General features: G+C 44.8%; 2 protein-coding genes across 3 annotated transcripts in view; one reads left to right on the forward strand and one right to left on the reverse strand.

The window, feature by feature from the left end:
* LOC129701953 (collagen alpha-6(IV) chain-like) overlaps positions 1-4,503 on the reverse strand; it is a 398,708-nt gene extending 394,205 nt beyond the window's left edge. The window contains 3 exon segments of the mRNA XM_055643398.1: positions 3,517-3,565; positions 3,740-3,872; positions 4,368-4,503. Of these exon segments, the coding sequence (XP_055499373.1) occupies positions 3,517-3,565; positions 3,740-3,762 (72 nt within the window). The 5' untranslated portion in view covers positions 3,763-3,872; positions 4,368-4,503.
* col4a5 (collagen, type IV, alpha 5 (Alport syndrome)) overlaps positions 4,193-21,013 on the forward strand; it is a 258,803-nt gene continuing 241,982 nt past the window's right edge. The window contains exons 1-2 of one of the 2 annotated variants that reach the window (XM_055644118.1): positions 4,193-4,307; positions 4,864-5,016. In XM_055644118.1, coding sequence (XP_055500093.1) covers positions 4,921-5,016 — 96 coding nt within the window. In that variant the 5' untranslated portion in view covers positions 4,193-4,307; positions 4,864-4,920. Of the gene's footprint in view, positions 4,308-4,642; positions 5,017-21,013 lie in introns of those variants that run through there. The other variant, XM_055644117.1, reaches the window with a different exon arrangement.

Consider the following 21,013-nt stretch of genomic DNA (forward strand, 5'->3'; position numbering starts at 1 on the left):
GATGTGGCCCTTGTGGCTAAAGGGATTAGGGGGTATGGAGTGAAGGCAGGTACAGGATACCGAGTTGGATGATCAGCCATGATCATATTGAATGGCGGTGCAGGCTCGAAGGGCCGAATGACCTACTCCTGCACCTATTTTCTGTGTTTCTATTGTAGTGGCCTGGTCAAGGTCAGGAAAAGACCGGACGCCAGGCAGATTCAAAAGAAGCTTTTTAATTCCAACAGTTCAAGAACACACACCGACACTCTTATCTCTAACCCTCGGGAGTCGACCGGAAAACCCCGTGGCAGATCAAGGGAATCCTCTGTGCCTCAATCGTCGAGGGGGATAGTTGATCCAAGGGAGTGGCCTGGCCCCCAGAGACCGCCACATAGACCCCCCCCCCCCCCCCCCCCCCCCCCAAGTACCTGAGGTACGAAACGGACAGGACGGCATACACGACGGCCAGACCGGGTGCACACTACGCTCGGGTACTTGGGGGGGGGGGTCCTGTGGCGGTCCCTGGGGGGTAGGCCACTCCTTGGATCATCCCCCTCGATGATTGAGGGACAGGGGCGTTGGTCTGCCACGGGTATTTCCCAAATTGGTGAAGAAAAAGACAAGGTGACTTCTGTGGAGCATAATCAATGTCAATGACCAGTTAGGCCAATGGCCAATTTCTGATCTGTACATCCCTTATAACAAAACCCAGAGCCCTGTTATAAATGGTCTTGCAATCCATACATTTAAGTAATTATCCTGAAGGTTTATTCTTAAATAATGAGAGACACATAAAAGCAAAGCCACGTATTTGTCTGCATCTTGAACTCATGCACATATACAAAAAGGTATGTCATTTTACAAACTGTGTAAGTATGGGTTTATCCAGTTACACCATTCAATCTAAAATGCAAAGTGTTGTACCTGCCAAGTATTCTTTCACAAGAGTGCTGATTTTACTATTTAAACTATAATCAGCTTGTAAAGCTAGTATTTTATATATTAGATTAGTCTAAGCACAGAATAAACCAAGATATAAACTAAAGCTGTCATTTGAATCCAGAAGTGAGACAAATTAGCAGAAAATATATAATTTAGTTTGAAGTATGAAAGAGTCTGGTCAAATAGCACAAGGTTATTTGCATAGTTCCGCACTTACTACAACAACAGGAAGTTTTTTTGGTCCATACAATCCAAGACTCATGCCTTGGTTGCTTTGATTCTTAATGATTAGCTGTTTGCACTGTATATCTGTTTGCACAATACTATCATGCCCAGCACAGCTAACGGGATCGAGGGTTATGGGGATAAACCAGGAACTGATTTTGGATGGTCATATTGAATGGTGGTGCTGGCTCGAATGGCCCATTACTGCACCTATTTTCTGTGTTTCTATGTTTCTATCTGGCTATGTGTAAATATCAGAGTATTAAACTTGTTTGATGCCCTCTGTGTGTCAATGTACTTCCTTCTATTGACCCCACCCTCATGGACCACATGGATCTAAAGTAATGGTTACACAGAAAAGCTGGAGAAACTCAGCGGGTGCAGCAGCATCTATGGAGCGAAGGAAATAGGCAACGTTTCGGGCCGAAACCCTTCTTCAGACCCTAACCCTAAAGTAAAGCCATTCTGTCTGTCTACCAATAACTAACTTCAGTTAAGAGGAAGAATACTCGCTTTCGTACCACTCAGCTGTTTCAACCTTCATTACTGAGTAGCACCAGCATTAATCACCTGGAGCAATAATTAACCATCACACCCTTTCATTAAAGGAAGTGGAAACAGTAAATGCCCATTAACTCAATCAGTACCTAAAGGAGAAAAGGGGGGAAAAAAGTAACATTGCACATCATACTCATGGAATTTGGGATTCTAAAGGTTTCATACCTTTCACATTGACAGGCATGTGTGAATTAGTGAATGCATTGACAAGAATTAATGGCTGACGATTGTAGACACATTCTGCCGTGAAATGAACATCATTGCCTAATTGTTTATAGACAGTTGAATGCATTAGTTGGATGTGGAGTGGCCACACATATAGAAGGATCCAGATGCATCTATTGATAACCTGTTGTAAAACAGAGCCATGTGGAGAAAGTAAAGGGTCAGGTTCCATCTCTGGTGCAAGCTGAGCTGAGAAATCTCAGCAAGAAACTATAATAACATGCCACTGTTGGCACAGCACCTGGTCTATGGAAGGGGGAAATCACAGAGGTTGAACCTTAACCCTGCAACCAATGTTATAATACCAAATTGAGTTACATTATGCTTGACAAATAAGATTTGCAAAGTTTTGTATTTAACACATTTTATATTTCAGAAAGAACTAAACCTTACATTTATAACAAGTCTTTCACATTCCAAACAACTCAAGGCATTTGTAGCCAGCAAGATGCATCATTATGCTGATGTTTAATTTAGTTTAGTTTCGAGATACAGCGCGGAAACAGGTCCCCAGGCCAACTGAGTCCACGCCAACCAGCGATCTCTGTACACTAACACTATCCCACACCCTAGAAACAATGTTACAATTTTACCCATTCAATGGTCTTATGTATTACCCATATAAAGCTCTGGCTTTTGATAACAGCAATTCATCACTAGCTAACAGGAAGAGCAATATTCTGGAGCAAGCACGTTGTATAAATCTGTTGGATGTTCTGAAGTCATTATCCTAAGTATTCTCAGAAGTTGATTGGATGTCATAATCCACACTCGTTCATTTACATATCCGGACCCAGTAACTGCAAACTCAAGATGCATCTCAACGTGTTTCCAAGTGCTGATAAACAATGGGGGAGTTTAAACTGACTACTCTCTAAGTTGTTGCCATGGAGGTCCATAACCAGGTGGTGACTTTTAAATGCAAGGTCTGTACCGTGGGCTCCCAATACAAAGGTAGTCAGTAAACTATTTCAGGGAGTAAACATTCCCCTTGCCATTGTCAATGTGTCGCACAAGTGACAGCTTATAACTGAGATGAGGCCAGAGACTGATTAATAACAAGGTTCAGGTACAAATTTACAACAAAAGGGATTTCCCCAGCAACTGCTTGCCTGAACCTTCTGATCAAATATTTATTTAAGACACTGATATATATAATTTCACGATTATAGTGAAAAATTATCTGAAAAAGTGTATTCGAAAAATGCTTAGTTTAGTTCATCTTCAACAAGCAAGTTTAATTTCACTCACAGTTTAACAATATATTAAAAATGATCTCTTTAAATAAAAAATATATATACTCTGTTGTCTATCCACTCTAACAACTACCAAGGTATATTCTCATTTTGTGCAGCTATGTATACGATAGCTGCCCTTGCAGCTGAATAACACACAACCACCACAAAGACTCGTGTTTCACAGATATCTTGCAGGCAAACTGTTTCGGAGCAAGAACTGGCAATTAATTACAGAGGGGAGGGAAAGAGGGAACTCTTGCAGCAATTAAGACAACCCGCAGTTCAAACATTTATTGCCAACAGCAGCACATTCAATCAAAAACGAAATCTGTCCTCATAAACTCACCGCTTGGACAAGGTCGGCAACCAGGCAACCCACGAGCATTAGCGAGAGCCTGAAACGAAGTTGCGAACAGTTGTTTTCAAGGTTCAATATACAACATAGGAAAGAACCTGCTTCTGAATACAGTAGAGCGGGCTTTAACAGTTATATGAGAGACGGTGATACCGCTGCAAAGCTCCAATCGTCATTTAAAACAATTGCTACATTACTGAGAACTTGCACTTACCCACTGGTCATTTTGAAGGGCATTGGAAGTCTCTTTGCGTAAAGGGGAGATTTCAAGGATGCCTTTAGATCACCAAGCGATCGAGTCGTGTCGCCTCAACCATTGAAAGATCACGATCTCTGCCTCACCATCTCTTTTGGGGGGGGGGGGGGGGGGGGGTAGAGGGAGAGAGAGAGAGAAAGAATTTGAATCGCAAAGGAACTTAGGGGAAAGAAACATATGCCGAACAGATCAAAGAATAAGCATGCTTTTTAAAAGAAGGCAACATGCGGGCGGATCTGTGGAGTGTATAATCCGAACACACACTTTTGTCTACCTCCGAACCTATTTCACCCGTCTCCGCCACTAAAACCATGCAAGCGCTTAGTCTGGGAGAGAGGGCTGGGGGAAGGGGAGGAGTTTTCAATGAACACCAACTTTTTTTTTGGAAAGAAACCCCCCCTCCCTCCCTCTCCCTCTCCCAATTCACAGTATATTATAGTCTCACACCAAAAATAGCAGCAAGTGCATGGAGTAGTATTAGAGTCTCGGCGGCAGAAGGGCAAAGATACTACTAGCTGCTGCTGCTGTACGGTTTTTGTTTTAACAGCCGATGCTTTGTACAAATTGTTTCACAGATTATACCCACTCCTTTCTCGTTATCAGCGAGCTGCTTTCACTAATCCACCGCCAGCGTCCAGAGATTTCTTTTTTTTTGTTTAATTAATTCCTTGCTAACGCTGCTGCAGACTCTTTGATAGAGTCGCTAAAGTAAAATAGTTCCACAAAGAAAAGTTTCCAAAGAACTAGGGAGAAGACAATGGTTGGGGAGGTGGTGCTTGGAGGGCGGGGCGTTACGTCCCCTTTGCGTTCCCGAGGTGATTTGATCTATTCCTCGACTCCCTCCACCTCGAACGCATCAGGTTGAATCCCTTTTTTTGCGTCGTTGTGGGAAGTGATTCCTGACGAGTCCCGGAGACCAAAGCCCGGCTGCCAAATAGAGAGAGAGAGAGGGGGGGAAGAGAGGAAGTAGATGCATGTAGCGCTGAGCTATAATTGAGCAGACTCGCTTGATTCTCTTTCGCCCTCTCTGCTCTAAACAGTGTTATTTCTTTCTTTTTTTTTCATCCCCCGTTTCCAAACAGAACATGTGTGGATGTGCAAAGTTTGTCAGTTGATCAGTCTCTTGCCGAGAGCTGAAAATGTGGGTTGGAAAATCTTTAGCCTTTGATCAGCTTGCTGCCCTGTACATCTTGCTATCGTTCCTGACAACTTGGGTGCAGGACTCGGACACAGCGGTGAGTACCCTTTACTTTTTATCCTACACTTTTATTCTCTTTGAAAAAAAGTATTCAAGATCATACCTAAGAAGCCGCATGAAGAGAAGGGGAGAACGGTGTATATATATATATTTCACTTGGAGTATTTCGATGGTGATTATTTTTAACCGCATGTTTTATAAGCAACACTAACGAGTTGTGTTCAAGTGGGAAGAAGATAGTGGAGCGGTGCGGGTTTTTGGGAAGGCGACGTTGGCGTGAATCTTGCTATCTGGCCGCTTGTAATGGTGGATGTGATCCGCTGTGGTCTTGGCTGCTTGTAACATCAGTCGGCCCAGCAATAGGTGAGCAATTGCCGTCTCATTTAGACTTGTTTTTCTTCTTGTAAAAGCGCAAGTGTGTGTGTTGTGTGTGTGCAGTTTCCCTCCTCGCAAACTGATGAGTACAAACTTGTACCCAGTCAAGTGTGCAGGAGTGGAGTGGGGGGGAGAGTGCAGACAGACAGGAGGAATGCACATCTCGCCTTCATCTGTACTTTTTGATCCTTATCTTTTGTCAGTCTGATTTTTGTCAAACGTAGATCCCAATGGATTGAAGAGCCCCGGGTAAAACTGGTTTCTCTCCCCCTCTCCTCCTCTCTCTGTCTCTACACTGACCCTCTGACGGGTGGTCTGTACGGAACTCGCCGTGTGGTTGCAAAGTGCGGAATATTGCCACCGGTTGCAGTCGGCGTTTGTTGAGGCGGTTCGGCTCGTGTTACCCCGGTCCCTGCCCCTCGGAACTCGGCCTCGCTTTGTTGCAAAGGTGCATTTGACGGGAGGGTTAACAGTGAGTGACTGAGACTTGTTTATTTTAGCACTTTAGATTCTGCAGGAAAAGGAGGAGACGTCCCTGACAGCTAGCAAGCTGCCAGTACCTGGAAAATCATCCTTTCGGCAGCCTGCTTCAGTATTGACGATAGGTTCTTGGTTCTTCTTGGTTTCTTGGTCCTCCGAAATATTCCAAATGGAATTTAAACTGGAGGTTGGGAAAGGGATACTTTTTTTTTTGCAAAACCTTACATTTTAGATCTTATCCAGTATATGTAGGAAGGAATGGCAGATGTTGGTTTAAACCGAAGATAGACACAAAATGCTGGCGTAACTCAGCGGGTCAGACAGCATCTCTGGAGAGAAGGAATAGGTGACGTTTCGGGTCGAGACCCTTTTTCAGACACCCATTCCTTCTCTCCTGAGATGCTGCCTGTCCCGCTGAGTAACTCCAGCATTTTGTGTCTATCTTCAATCTTATCCAGCTTGTGGGAGGTGTTGCTTCAGGAAGCTTGTCAGAGTTACCTACTGTTGCTTTGGCATTTATCTACAGGTCAGAGAGGGGTGCGGGGATGAGGGAGATGTTATGAAAATTGTTAAAGTGCAGGAACAATAAAAGATTGTCTATGGACGTAATACTGTCTACAGGTTCACTTGCTGCTCTATCGTTATTTTTTGCCAGACATGTTTGGCTCTTGCTGATGGTTGAATGAAAGTGAGTGTGTGTGTGTGGGTGGGGGGGGGGGGGGGGGGGGGGGGGGGGGGGATCTAACCGCCTGTCTGAGGCTTACAGGCTCAGGGGTTCAAAGCCCTGAGCCCAAAATCAGTGTGACCATCCAATGCATTACCACCAGTGCCACCAGAGGTGTTAACTTTACTGTCTGTGCAATGTCCTACATACGGGTGTAAAATATCCATTGGTATTATATACCCCTAGGGAATAACAGGGAAGCTATTCCTCGTCTCCTGGCCAATGTTCAGTTCAATCGCTAAATAGATTATATGTTTACAATTAAATTCTTCATGGGAATTTGGGACGTCAATCACATTTTATTGTTTATAACCACAACCACACTGTATCTATATATCTCTACATCACCATCTATATCTCTCGCTTCCCTTTCCCCTCGGTCTGAAGAAGCATCTCAACCCGAATCGTCACCTATTTCTTTTCTCCAGAGATGCTGTCTGTCCCGCTGAGTTACTCCAGCTTTTCGTGACTATGCTGAAAGAAGTACTTCATTTAATGGGGATTGTGAAAGTTGTTGCATAAATGTTCTTCTCTTTCTTTCATCCGTCTATTTCTTGTGCTTCTTTCTGTATAATCGACTCTGTGAACCTGTGCTCTCCTCTGAATTCCTGTCTCCATAACGACTGCTGCAGAGTAGCAGTTGTGTTGAAGACATACAGGTTCGTTCATTCATTCATTCAGCCCCTAGCTTGTGGAAAGAAGAAGGTTGGCTAAGGAGCAACTGCAGATGTTGGTTTAAACCGAAGATAGACACAAAAAGCTGGAGTAACTCAGCGGGGCAGGCAGCACCTCTGGAGAGAAGGAATGGGTGACGTTTCTGGTCGAGACCCTTCCTCAGAAGAAGGTTGTGCTTTTTAAGAGTATCTAGGTGGCCATATGGATTAGTGTAGGTGGTTGATGGTCACTACCTACCAGCAGAGCACAAAGTGCTGGAGGAACTCAGTGGGCCAGGCAGCATCTGGGGTGGGAAGTGAAGGTGATGCGTTGGGTCAGGACCCTTCCAACTCCTCCAGCACCTTGTTTTTACTCAAGATCCCAGCATCTGCAGTCTCGTGCCTCACTGTCAAAGGGCACATGGTTGCTTCCTCATGGCTATGTCATGCTCTATGACTTTAGAGCACTTCACTCTAATCCTAAATGCATGTATAGAAAATAATAAGTTCTTGTTAAGTGATTGCAAGGCCTATATAATATGCTTAGGAAGGAACTGCGTTGCTGGTTTAATCTGAAGATAGACACAAAAATCTGGAGTCATTTAGCCTGTCTCTGGAGAAAAAGAATGGGTGATGTTTCGCAGTCTGAGTAAGGGCCTCGACCCAGAGATGCTGTCTGTCCCGCTGAGTTACTCCAGCTTTTTGTGTCTATCTTCCATATAAAAAGCTGTTTTCCATGTTGTGTTGTTATCTGTGGCTTGGGTTTTTTCATTTCGTTCAGAGGAAGAGGGGGTACCTGAGAAGGGAAGTATTTACTATTCATCCTTAACATTCACTGTGAAGATGATGTTGGGCCATTGTTTCCGAATGCCGCAGGGCTTGTGGTTTTCAGTAGGCAGCTTCAGGATTTGAACATAGCAATTAAATAATAGCAATATCTTTCTATTGAGGATGATGTCCTTTTCTGAGGGGCAAATGAAAATCATGGTGCTTCCAGGCTAGCTGGGCTTAAGAAGCCTTGCAGTGGCCTTCTAGTTGGGGTTTTGAGACATTGCAGTGTACCTTGTAAATGGTGCATTTGGGCCCATGACATGCCAATGGTGGAGATAGTGTATGTGGAAATGATGGCACTCACCACACTCTTGATCTGGACCTTGCTTCCTGGTACAAAAGCTTCCAAGATTCGAGAGGCTAGTCAATCCATCAGACTTGTTCTTGGAGTCTTGGTATCCATTTAGCAGATTGCTTTATGATTTGAGCTGATGGTGACCCACATGATGTTGGTGTAGGAAGGTTTAGTCATGCTAGTGCCATTGAATGTTAAGGGACGTGGAAAGCTAGTCATTAACCAGCTGATGTGTGGTGTGAATGGTGCTTCATATTAGTCAGTTGAATGTTGTTCAAGTCTTGCTGCAGCCTGGCACAATCTGCTTTATTAGCTGAGAGTAAACTGTTATTAGTGGCAATCTTGTGAATTAGAATGCTTCTGACTCAAAACCTACTCTTGCAACTGTGTAAGAACTGCAGATGCTGGTTTAAAACTCTGAGGAATGGTCTCTATCTGAAACATCACCTATTCCTTTTCTCCAGAGATGGTGCCTGACCCGTTGAGTTCCTCCAGCTTTCTGTGTCTATCTACTTCTCGGGACTGGTTGCGAAAGCTTTCCTTTCTCCTGGCTAGATGTAAAATATTTCAAGTAGAGAGGGGAGTTATTATTATCCTTCTACTGCTTATCCCTCAATGAATGATATCAAAGCATATTATCTTCTTATTATGTGCTATCTGCATGCATATTGTGGACACCCCCCTCCTTTACATTGTGCCAAACTCTGCAAAACTGCTTCTTTCGCTGCAGATAGCTTTGGGGTGTCCTGATCTAGTGGGAGGGGGAATATAAGTGTGGACCCTTTTATCTTGCAGACAACATAAGAGTTATTTTGTGTTGGAGGGAACTGCAGATGGTGGTTTAAACCAAAGATAGACTGCTGGAGTAACTCGGTGGAACAGGAGAGAAGGAATGGGTGTGGTTTCGGCTCGAGACCCTTCTGGTATTTTTGTTGAATGTGAGAATTGTTTTGGCTTGCTGTTTCATGTTTCCAAGTAATGGTTTCCGAATAAAACTGAATTTGTGGGGGAGAATACAGTGCGTATCCACATTATGCTGTGTATTCAGCAAGGAAAGGTTCCTACTTCATTGAATCAGATTAAATTCTGCTCATTAAAGTTGATTAATGCAGTTATGTGAAACTTCGTACATTATCTGATATTTGAATTGAATTGAATTTAATTCCTTTATTGACCGTTTAGACCTTACGGTCTGAACGAAATTTCGTGCCTGCAGGCATACATACAATCATACAATAATAAACAAGAATAAACACAAATTAACATCCACCACAGTGTATCCTCCAAGCACCTCCTCACTGTGGTGGAGGCAAAAATCTTAGGGCTGCAGTCTCTTCCTTCCTCTTCTCCCTCTGCGCTGAGGCGATTCCCCACCGGGCGATGGTACAAACAGTCCCGCGGCTCACCGAACCCCGCAAACGGGTCGGCTCAAACACCGCGGCCCGGACTCGGGTCATAGCCGCCAGAACGCCGTCCTAGCCACCCGAGCACCGTTCCAGCCCCGAGCCGGATCGCCTTCATGTGAGTGCCATTCCACCTCGGGCTGGGCCGCTCCGACGGGAGCGCCATTCCACCCTCGAGCTGGGCCGCTCCGACGGGAGCGCCACAGCCCCTCACGGGAGCGTCTCAGCCCCTCGCCAGGCCGCCATCACGGGAGCGTCACAGCCCCTCACGGGAGCGCCGTTCCAGCCCCGAGCCGGGCCGCCCTCACGGGAGCGAGCCCAGGGTGAGTCCTGACTGGCTGCCTCCGGAGCCTCGAGGTTGCCAGCTCCGCCATTAGGCCTCAGCGCAGACGGAGGCAGAGAAGGGGGATACAACAAAAAAGTTGCATTCCCCCGAAGGGAGAGACAGCAAGCCCCGTTTCAACCCCCCCCCCCCCCCCCCCCCACATAAACACAATCTAAAAACCAAAAACTTAACTAGACAAAAAGAAAAAAGAAAAAAACACAAAAAAGTAAAGTATCTCTCTTGTCATGAATATCCACCTACACGCTGAATCCTTTACCTAAATGTTCAGTTTAGTTTATTGTCACGTACACCAAGGTACAGTGAAAAGCTTTTGGTGTGTGCTAACCAGTCAGCAGAAAGACAATACATGATTACAATTGTGTATTTACATTTAGAGCATATAGATACATGATAAGGGAATAACATTTAGTGAAGCAACACTCTTATACCTTTTACACACCCCTTACCTCACTGCTATTTTTTTGCATTGACCGTATATGTCTAGATCTCTTGCTCGATTCACACCCCACCTCCCTGTCAATAACAGGCAAGCTGGGAATCGGAAACGGGCCAGAGGTAGAATTTATTCTATCCATTCACTTGATGTGGTTGACAAAGGCAATGCTGGCAGTTATTATTCTTTCTTAATTGTCCCATGAACCACAGAGGGAGTTAAGCGTTAACCACTTTGCTGGTTCTCAATCACATATTCATATGGTCCAGATGGGTATGGATACCAAATCTCCATAAACAACTTGCGCTTGTGAATCAAATGGGTTTTTACAACAAACTATTGGTTTTATGATTATTCCTCAAATACCAAATTTATTTAGCTAATTGAATATAAATTCCAGTTGCCTTGGTGGAATTTGAGGTCATATCCCTGGACTAATGGCCCGGCATTCCATTGTTTGTTCAATAATCATCCCCAAATAAATGGCTTTTCTAGGCGAGGAGAACTGGATCTTTAACGTGGTTGCTTGAGCCGTACGGCCTCGCGGGGCCGGTCCTACTTCGATCGCTGGAGCCGTATGGAGTTGTGCGGAGCTGGTCCCGACATTGCGCAGGCCTCCGAAAAAATGACCGTGTTCAAAAATTCTGTGCGGCAACGACCTGACGACCCGCAGCCACCTCGACGCCATACGTCACGCGGGAAATTCCCGCGGACTTCGCTCGCACTTCATGTCACTCACTCGACCTCCGCACGGCCCCCGCTTCTGGTTAGGTCAGATTCAGATTCAATTTAATTGTCATTGTCAGTGTACAGTACAGAGACAACGAAATGCATTTAGCATCTCCCTGGTCGTGCTTGCCGCATGCGGGCGCATGCTGGTGGGACCGGCCCTTTAGGTCGCGCTTGCCGCATGGAGTCGCATGCCCGTGGGACAGGCCCTTAAGGCTCAATTGGAGATAAAAATGATACACGGGGTTTAATGTTATGGAACAGAACATTTGAGATGGGGTCAAAAATGGCTTTGGTCTTCATAGAAACATAGAAAATAGGTGCAGGAGGAGGCCATTCGGCCCTTCGAGCCAGCACCGCCATTCATTGTGATCATTCCTAGTATTTACCTGAGCAAATCTTTGGCTCAACTGACAAATCAGAAGCAGTAAGGGTGTAGGATGGAATGAGGCTTTCACAGGGATCTGGATATTATCAGCTTTCGAGGCACTTGATGTTTACTTCAAAATTGGAGTCAAACCCTTTTTCAATGTGTTGCGCTGGATTGAGCATGAATATCTATGCCAGCCTCCCACATTGTATTGTAAAAGTTGACAACAATGCATTTTAAGTAATACTGTAATATTTTGCACACTGAATCGTGGGCTGGAGCAGAATCAGTACATCATCTCCTGTCAGGAGCTTTATACATATCATGCAGCTGCTGTAACTTTCACATATAGCCTGCTTTTCTATCTATACACGGTAAATGGCTCAATTGTAATCATGTATTGTCTTTCCGCTGACTGGATAGCACGCAACAAAAGCTTTTCACTGTACCTCGGTACACGTGACAATAAACTAAACTGAACTGAACTGCTCGGAAGACAGTCATGTCAAGTCGATTTGCGGTTATTGCAATTGGGAAAAAAATTGCCCCAAAAAGCAAAGACTCTCAGGAGATGAGGGAATGACAGAGGAGTCATTATCTCTACGCATTCCCTCCCATCCTCGTGGACTCCCACATTGTGAGTGGTCCTAAGCCATGGGGAGTGGAGCTGATGACTGGGCCATCCTTTGCTGCATGTAGCTCTGCATGGTTTTTTTTAGAACGATCCTGTGGCTACTGAAGGAAGCTCCAGCGAGTTTGCAAGACATCAGGTTGAGTGTTCAGACATGGTCATGGCCAACTCATTCATGTCATTAGCTGCCCAGCAAACAACACTGCATACTAAATTATTGCTAAATGACTTTCTGTCACCTTTTTTCTATCCCTGCTGTTTGATTGTCTTTTGAACTGTTTGAAAATGTCATTATTTAAATACATAATAAATTCATTTGAAATATCAGCATATGTATTATATATTAAAACTGTGTGGCTGCCGCCTGGTGTCCGGCTGCCTTTCTGCCTTTTGATTCGCTGCTCCTTCCTATCAGCTTCCAACACACTTCAGAACAAAGTTGCAAGACAGGAACACTCTGAACTTTTCACCTCAATGGGATATTACAGCAAGTGCTTCAACAGGAGGGGGAGGGCCAATTGGTATTGCAATTGGAACTGCTGCAGCAGGCAGGGAGGTGAAATTGGAATTTTTTTTTAAACCACTGCTGAGGGAGGCAGGGGAGTGCTGGAATCTTACATTTGAGAACGGGTTCAGTTCTGTTGGAGGAGACGAGTGCATGGTGGAATATTGGGTTGGGGGATCACACCATTGGGGGAGCAGACCCAATGGGTCTGCACTTGGTCTAGTATCAATTAAAATTTTTTATTAATATGAAGAACACAAGCCATGTACTTGACTTGGGCTTGGAGTAGAATGCACTTTATCAGTAGTTCAGTTTAGTTTATTGTCCCATGTACCCTAGGTACAGTGAAAAGCTTTCGTTGCGTGCTATCCAGTCAGCAGAAAGACTGATTACAATCGAGCCATTTACAGTGTACAGATACATTGTATGGGAATAACCTTTCGTTATTTCCAAACTTGCAGGTCACACAAATCTTGGAAACACAGATAAAGGGGCTGCCCAACCGCGGCGACCTAATTGGCAAGTTTAGAAGAGTTTGCCCTCAACTCGTACTCGCAGCATGGTTGTCACGAGGTCCTAGGAGCTCTCTGTAACTCTTTGTAACTCTCCTACATGCTCGAGAGTAGTCCCCGCGTACTCGAGGCCTCAGTTAGGTGGCGGCTTATTTTTCAACATGCTGAAAAATGCCCGTGAGCAAAAAAAGGTCACCATGGAAAAAATCGATGATATATTTTTTTTTACTCGTAAGTTTAGTCGAAGTAGGTCGTAGTAGGTCATCATGTTATTCGTAGGTAATCGAGGGTAGTCGAAGGTAGTCGTAGATTGTCTTCAACATAGTTGAAGGGAGATCGAAGGAGGTCGTCTTCACTCTCCACTATTCGGTGTCCAATTTTCCCGTAGCTAGTCGAAGCTAGTCTTCAACATAGTCGAAGGAGGTTGAAGGAGATCTTCAACATAGTCGAAGGAGGTCTTCAACATGACACTTTTTCAAACTCTTCTAAACTCGCCAATTAGGTCGCCGCAGTGGGGCAGCCCCTTGACTGTGAGGAGGATAGGTATGCGCATCATTAGCTTAGTGCAATGGGCATGCTGTAGAGAGTGCAGTGGAATCAGATGGCACAATTCTCATAGGTGCAGAGGGGTTGGCGTTAGATGTGGAGATATTATCGAAGGGAACAGAGGTGGTTGAGACAAGTTTTAAAAAAGTGACCGTGAGCTTTAGAAATAGAGGCTTCTGGTACAAAAGTAACCCATGTCTCCAATGTGCTGGCTTTTGGTGAAGATTTTAAAACTCTCTTCAGCCTCTGCTTAAGTATAGGGTTCAGATCTAGTTACCATACTTTGACAGGCTTAGAAAGATTGCAAAGGAGATTTACTGAAACAATTTCAGAGACCAGGAACCTCAGTCTTATGAGCATGCATGGGAATCTGGAGTATTCAACTTGGATTAGCGAAAGTTGGGAGGGGATCATAGACAGGCATTTTAAATCCTAGAGGTTTTGTGGAAGTCAATAAAGAGGAACTTCCCATTTGCAGATAGCAAGTAGGTAGCACCTGGAATGCATGGGGGAGTGGTGGGGGCAGATTCAATTGTTGCATTCTAAAGGAAGTAGATACATGCTTGAAAACATTTAAAGGAATGTATGAGAGGGCTGAGGAGTGAGACTGTTAAGATTGTGAGAGCAGGCACAAAATCATTGTGGCAAATAACCTCCTTCCACACTGTAACTTTTTAGTGAAGTTACTGATAATCACGTGCATGAGAAAAATTAAAAAGCCTGCTTAACATGGCATACGTTGAAAAGGACAAAAATACATAGTGTGTCTCTGGTTGATGATGCTCTTCTAGAATCTAGAAATCCAAAATGCACTTAATTTTCCTTTATAATCCTATCTTTATGCTTACAAGCTTTTAGCAGATGTTGATGATATTGTTTCCCATCTTAAACAAGGGTGGATCATTGACTACTTGTAATCCCATATTAGTATAACATTGGCCAGTATTTTATCAGAGTCCTGCTTGGCTTCAGTTTAAAACGCTTTCCCTCTCTTCCCTCACTGCTGTTGAATCTTTCTCTGCTATGATTGAAGAGTTTTGCACACCCTTCATTGTCTTCCTTAAATGCATTGGGCAGCACGGTGGTGTAGTGGTAGAGCTACTGCCTTAAGGGCCTGTTCCACGAGCATGCGACTGCAAGCGGCAAGCGCGACCTAACGTGGTCGCTTGAGCCGTACGGCCCTCGTGGGGCCAGTCCCACTTCGATCGCCGGAGCCGTATGGAGTTGTGCGGAGCTAGTCCCGACATTGCGCGGGGCTCCGAAAATCTGGCACTGTTCAAAAATTCTGCGCGGCCACGCCCTGCCGGCCCGCAGCTGCATTGAGGCCGTACGCACCGCCTCGACGGGCGCATGCACCGTCTCAACGCCGTACGCCGCGTCTCGACGGCATACACCTAGCGCGAACGTCCTGCGGACTTCGCTCGAACTTCACGTCGACTCGTACGGGATCACTCGACCTCTGCGCAGCCCCAGCTTCCGGTTTGGTCGCGCTTGCCGCATGCAGTCGCATGCTCGTGGGACAGGCCCTTTACAGTGCCAGAAACCTGGCTTTGATCCTGCCTATGGGTGCTTGTCTGTACAGAGTTTGTACGTTCTCGCCAAGAGCTGCGTGGGTTTTCGCCGAGATCTTCCATTTCCTCCCATTCTCCAAAGGCGTACAAGTTTGTAGGTTAACTGACTTAGTATGAATGTTAAATTGTACCTAGTAGCGTTAATGTGCAGCGATCAATGGTCGGTGCGGACTCGGTGGGCCGAAGGGCTTGTTTGCAGATGACACAAAGCTGAGTGGCAGTGTGAACCATGAGGAGGATGATATGAGAATGCAGACTTGGACAGGTTGGGTGAGTGGGCAGATGTAGTTTAATGTGGATAAATGTGAGGTTATACACTTTGGTGGCAAAAACAAGAAGGCAGATTATTATCTAAATGGTGTCAAGTTGGGAAAAGGGGAAGTACAACGGGGTCTGGGGGGTCTTTGTACATCAATCAATGAAAGTAAGCATGCAGGTACAGCAGGCAGTGAAGAAACTAGATCAATGGCATCTAAGGGTTTGTGGTTGTAAGTAGGTCATGTATCGTGGTTGGCACTGCTCCCTACAGTTATTGGCCATTGAGGATCATGTCCACTGTGCCCATTGATGGATGGGATTTAGACAATGATTTGGGATTTGGCCAAGGGTAAGAAAGTGATTGAAGAGGGCTCTGGAGATATCTTTTCCTTTTGGCTGTTCATCTGCATTCACCACAATTGAATTTGTCTCCTTTCTTGATCACAATTACAACTCAGATGCGATCCCCTGGCATGGTGTTCTTTCCTCAGCCTTACAGACAGACTGGTGACTCAAACATCACTGGGAATTGCATTGTGCACATCATCAAGATTGATCTGAAGTCTAACACATTGAGCACCTGAAAAGAAAATGTGCTTCTCAACCAAAAAAGCCTCCAGGACTAAAGGTTAATTCCCGGGATGGCGGGACTGTCGTATGCTGAGAGAATGGAGCAGCTGGGCTTGTACACTCTGGAGTTTAGAAGGATGAGAGGGTTTCTCATTGAAACATATAAGATTGTTAAGGGCTTGGACACACTAGAGGCAGGGAACATGTTCCCGATGTTGGGGGGAGTCCAGAACCATGGGCCACAGTTTAAGAATAAGGAGTAAGCCATTTAGAACAGAGACGAGGAAACACCTTTTCTCACAGAGAGTGGTGAGTCTATGGAATTCTCTGCCTCAAAGGGGCGGTGGAGGCAGGTTTTCTGGATGCTTTCAAGAGAGCGCTAGATAGAGCTCTTAAAAATAGCGGAGTCAGGGGGATATGGGGAGAAGGCAGGAATGGGGTACTGATTGGGGATGATCAGCCATGATCACATTGAATGGCGGTGCTGGCTCGAAGGGCTGAATGGCCTACTCCTGCACCTATTGTCTATTGACTGACGATCAGATTAAAGAAAAGATCAAGGAGTTGATCAACTATGAGTGCAAGTTCTTGGTTTGACAGTTCCACCTGAAAGTCAAAATCCAACAGAAGGCTGATGACCTAAAGATAGGTGTTCGGCGTAGAAAATGCCGGAAGCCCTACTGATAACCATCACACGAGGGACAGATTTACCCTGCTGTGAGTCTGCAAGTGTAGGTTCCACCACAAGTGGCCTCCACTTCACCCAGCAAAATGCCAGGTCCAACGTTGCCACCACCCCAAACCGACAAGATATTGAACGGAAAATCAGGTTGGCTTTGGGAGCAGAAGACATTGCTGAAATGCTAAAACTTGATGGACTAAAATTTCAGTTGCAAATTAAGGGCCTGTCCCACTTACGCGACCATGGCTCGCAAATTACACGACTTCATGGTCGCTTGAGGCGTACGGGCACCGTATGGCCGCGCGGGGCCGGTCCCACTTAGAAGCACGGAGTTGTGCGGGGCTGGTTCCGACAACGCGCGGGGCTCCAAAATTCTTGCAGTGACCGAAATCTGTGCGTGCCAATGGCCTGTCGGCACGCTGGAGCATTGCGGTCGTACGCAGCGTCTTGACGGCGTGGCGTTGGGTGATGACATCACCGCGCGGCGTGGCGTTGTGTGAAGATCAGAAAAAATGGAATGTGAATGAAGATGTTATCCCATAGGGAATCCAAAGTATTCAGCCTTCATTCTTCCCCATGGCAATTACAAATTTGTTCTTTTATCTCTTGCATGCTTTAATGACATTTGACAAGTTTGACTGCTCGGGACAGGCAGCATCTCTGGAGCGAAAGAATGGGTGACGTTTCAAGTCAAGACACTTCTTCAGTCTGAAAAAGGGACTCAACCCAAAACGTTGTCCGTTCCTTCTCTCCAGAGGAACGTTGCCTGTCCCGCTAAGTTACTCCAGCGTTTTGTGTCTACCTTCGGTTTAAACCAGCACCTTCATACACAAGCTTGACTCCTGCTGTATTACAGCACATCAGAATCTATAGGAAGATGATGAACTGTAACTTGGTTCTTCAGGGGGAATGGAGGCGAGACGAGTTGGAATGAAATGTTTGAAACGGCCTAAATTCAGATTTGCAAAAAGCTGCCTGACCCTTTAAAAATTGCATTGGCCCTACTATTCGTAGATTTCTGCACACTTTGATTCATGTTAAAATTAGTTTAGAAAGGGTTGAAAATAGAGGATGTATCTAATTGCATTAGATGGTGACAAAGTGGACATTTAGCCAGGATTCCCATGTGGTTGAGAACCAGAAACTGTAGATGCTGAAAATCAGAAATAAAAACAGCAAATGCTGGAAACACTCCAGCTTTTTGTGGCTATCTTTGGTTTAAACCAGCATCTGTTTCTCCAGCAGCTCATCTAATTTTTGTGACAAGGTTTCAGGTGGATATGAATCGTGTTCACTGATCGCACTTCTACATTTGTGTTGGCAGGAACTGCAGATGCTGGTTTAAACCGAAGATAGACACAAAAAGCTGGAGTAACTCAACGGGTCAGACAGTATCTCTTGAGAAAAGGAATAGGGGACATTTCGGGCCGAGACCCTCCTTCAGCCTAAAGAAGGGTCTTAACCCGAAACGTCACCTATTCTTTTTCTCCCAGAGATGATGTCTGACCCGTTGAGTTACTCCAGCTTTTTGCGTCTATCTTCCATTTCTATATTTGTTGGGCCTTTAGAGTGATGCCTCTCAATTTGAACCACTCTTACATTTGGGGGAGTCAAGGCTGGTCTGCGAGGTTTCCTTGTCTTCAGTAGGCTGCATGTTGGCTCACGGTTTATGGAGGAGGAGGAGGAGTAGGAAGTAAAACTTGTGCTTGACAAAGAACGCTGTCCGAAAGACCTTCCAAAGAATGCAGCTGACAGGGGATTATAGTCAGACTGAAGATTGTCAGGAGATCTTGAGTGATCTTTGGAAGTGTATAAATCTTGGTATTCTGAGTAGTTGAAGCAGTAGCAATGTTGTTGGCACAAAGTAGAACCACTAAAATATTTCTTGAAGAATGTGCAGAGGCTTTTGAGACATCATAGAAGTATAGCACAGTGCAAGGCCATTCGGCTCATCAACTCTATGGTGCATTCAATACTGTATAGAGAAGGGTGGGGAGTGAGAAATGGAGCACACATTTGCTTCAGTTTAGTTTAGGGATACAGCGCAGTAACAGATCCTTTGGCCAACCGAGTCTGCACCGACCAGTGATCCCCGCACACTATAACTATCCTACACCAGGGATAATTTACATTTATACCAAGCCAATTTACCTCCAAACCTGTACGTCTTTGGAATGTGGGAGGAATCCGAAGATCTCGGATTAAAAAAAAACCCATGCAGGTCACGGGAGAACTTACAAACTCCACACAGACAGCACCCGTAGTCAGGATCGGAGATTGTGGCACTGTAATCGCTATAAGGCAGTGGCTCTACCACCATGCCGCCCATTATTATTCTTATTTGTTCTTTTTTTTTCTGATCATTATCACATCTCTGCCTCTCCCTGTCATTATTGGTGATACCAAGAAAATCTCACCAAGAAAGTTTCCAGTGCCATGCAGTAACTAAATTATTGACAGGTTTCAGCAAGAGATGTAACTGTATCAATTGGTAGATTACATTCCATTGACAATCATGTAGAAACATCGAAACATAGAAAATAGGTGCAGGAGGAGGCCATTTGGCCCTTCGAGCCAGCACCGCCATTCATTGTGATCATCCACAATCAGTAACCTGTGCCTTCCTTCCCTATATATCCCTTGATTTTGTTAGTCCCTAGAGCTCTATCTAATTCTCTTTAAAATGTATGCAGTGAATTGGCCTCCACTGCCTTCTGTGGCGGAGAATTCCACAAATCCACAACTCTCTGGGTGAAAAATATTTTTCTCATCTCAGTTTTAAATGGCCTCCCCTTTATTCTTAGACAGTGGCCCCTTGTTCTGGTCTCCCCCAACATTGGGAACATTTTTCCAGCATCTAGCTTGTCCAGTTATAATTTTATATTTTTCTACTATAAGATAACCTCTCATCCTTCTAAATTCCAGTGAATACAAACCCAGTCTTTCCAATCTTTCCTCGTATGACAGTCCCGCCATCCCGGGGATTAACCTCGTGAACCTACGCTGCACTCCCTCAGTAGCAAGGATGTCCTTTCCTCAAATTAGGAGACCAAAACTGCACACAATACTCCCGATGTGGTCTCACCAGGACCCTGGACAACTACAGAAGGACCTCTTTGCTCCTATACTTAATTCCTCTTGTTATAAAGGCCAACATGCCATTGGCTTTCTTCACTGCCTGCTGTACCTACGAGCTGCAGAATAATTCCCATTCAGCTCTTATCCCTATTTGGAATACACGTACTTGATAATAGCACAAAAGGAGATTAAGGTAGTGTCCAAGATTTTCCAGTGGGGATAATTTTAAATCTGACAGAAGTGTTAAAAGTAATATTTCAAATAAGATTTCTTTGGAAAATCCAGACAATTTGTAAAAGATGAGGTACAGAAGAAGTTGGAGGAAGTCCAAAGTTTGATCCTGGTGTACATTTTACAAAAAAAAATTGAATAATTATAGATATAACAAATTAACTGCTGTCAAAACCTAAGCATATTATTGATATTAATAATAGGTGGCTTGATGGAATGCAGGTTCACATGACTTTATTTTTAAACAGAAAAAAATTATCATTGCATTGATTTAGATTTGAGGACCCAAAGCTGATGTACTGGGGGTGTTCCAACTGACTTTCATCTAGTACTCTGAGAATTATTTCTTATTTCTGGTGGATGGAAAGTTTTACTAGAGATCACTTTCGTTGATCTTGATCCTTTTTCTCCAGAGATGTTGCATGACCCATTGAATTACTCCAGCACTCAAGGATGCCACATTCACACAGCGGTAGAGTTGCTACCTTACGGCACCAGAGACCCGGGCTCCACCCTGACTACGGGTGCTTGTCTGTAGGGAGTTTGTACGTTCTCCCCATAACCTGCATGGGTTTTCTCCGGGTGCTCCGGTTTCTCCCACATTTCAAAGCCGCGCGGGATTGTAGGCTAATTGGCTTCGGTAAAAATTGTAAATTGTCGCTAGTGTTAGTGTACTGGTATCACTGGTCGGGGCAGACTCAGTGGGCCGAATGGGCCTGTTTCCGCCCTGTATCTCTAAACTAAACTAAAACTTTGTGTGTAAGAAGGAACTGCAGATGCTGGTTTAAACCGAAGATAGACACAAAAAGCA

Source organism: Leucoraja erinacea, chromosome 12, assembly GCF_028641065.1.
Source record: "Leucoraja erinacea ecotype New England chromosome 12, Leri_hhj_1, whole genome shotgun sequence".
NCBI classification, from domain to species: domain Eukaryota; kingdom Metazoa; phylum Chordata; class Chondrichthyes; order Rajiformes; family Rajidae; genus Leucoraja; species Leucoraja erinaceus.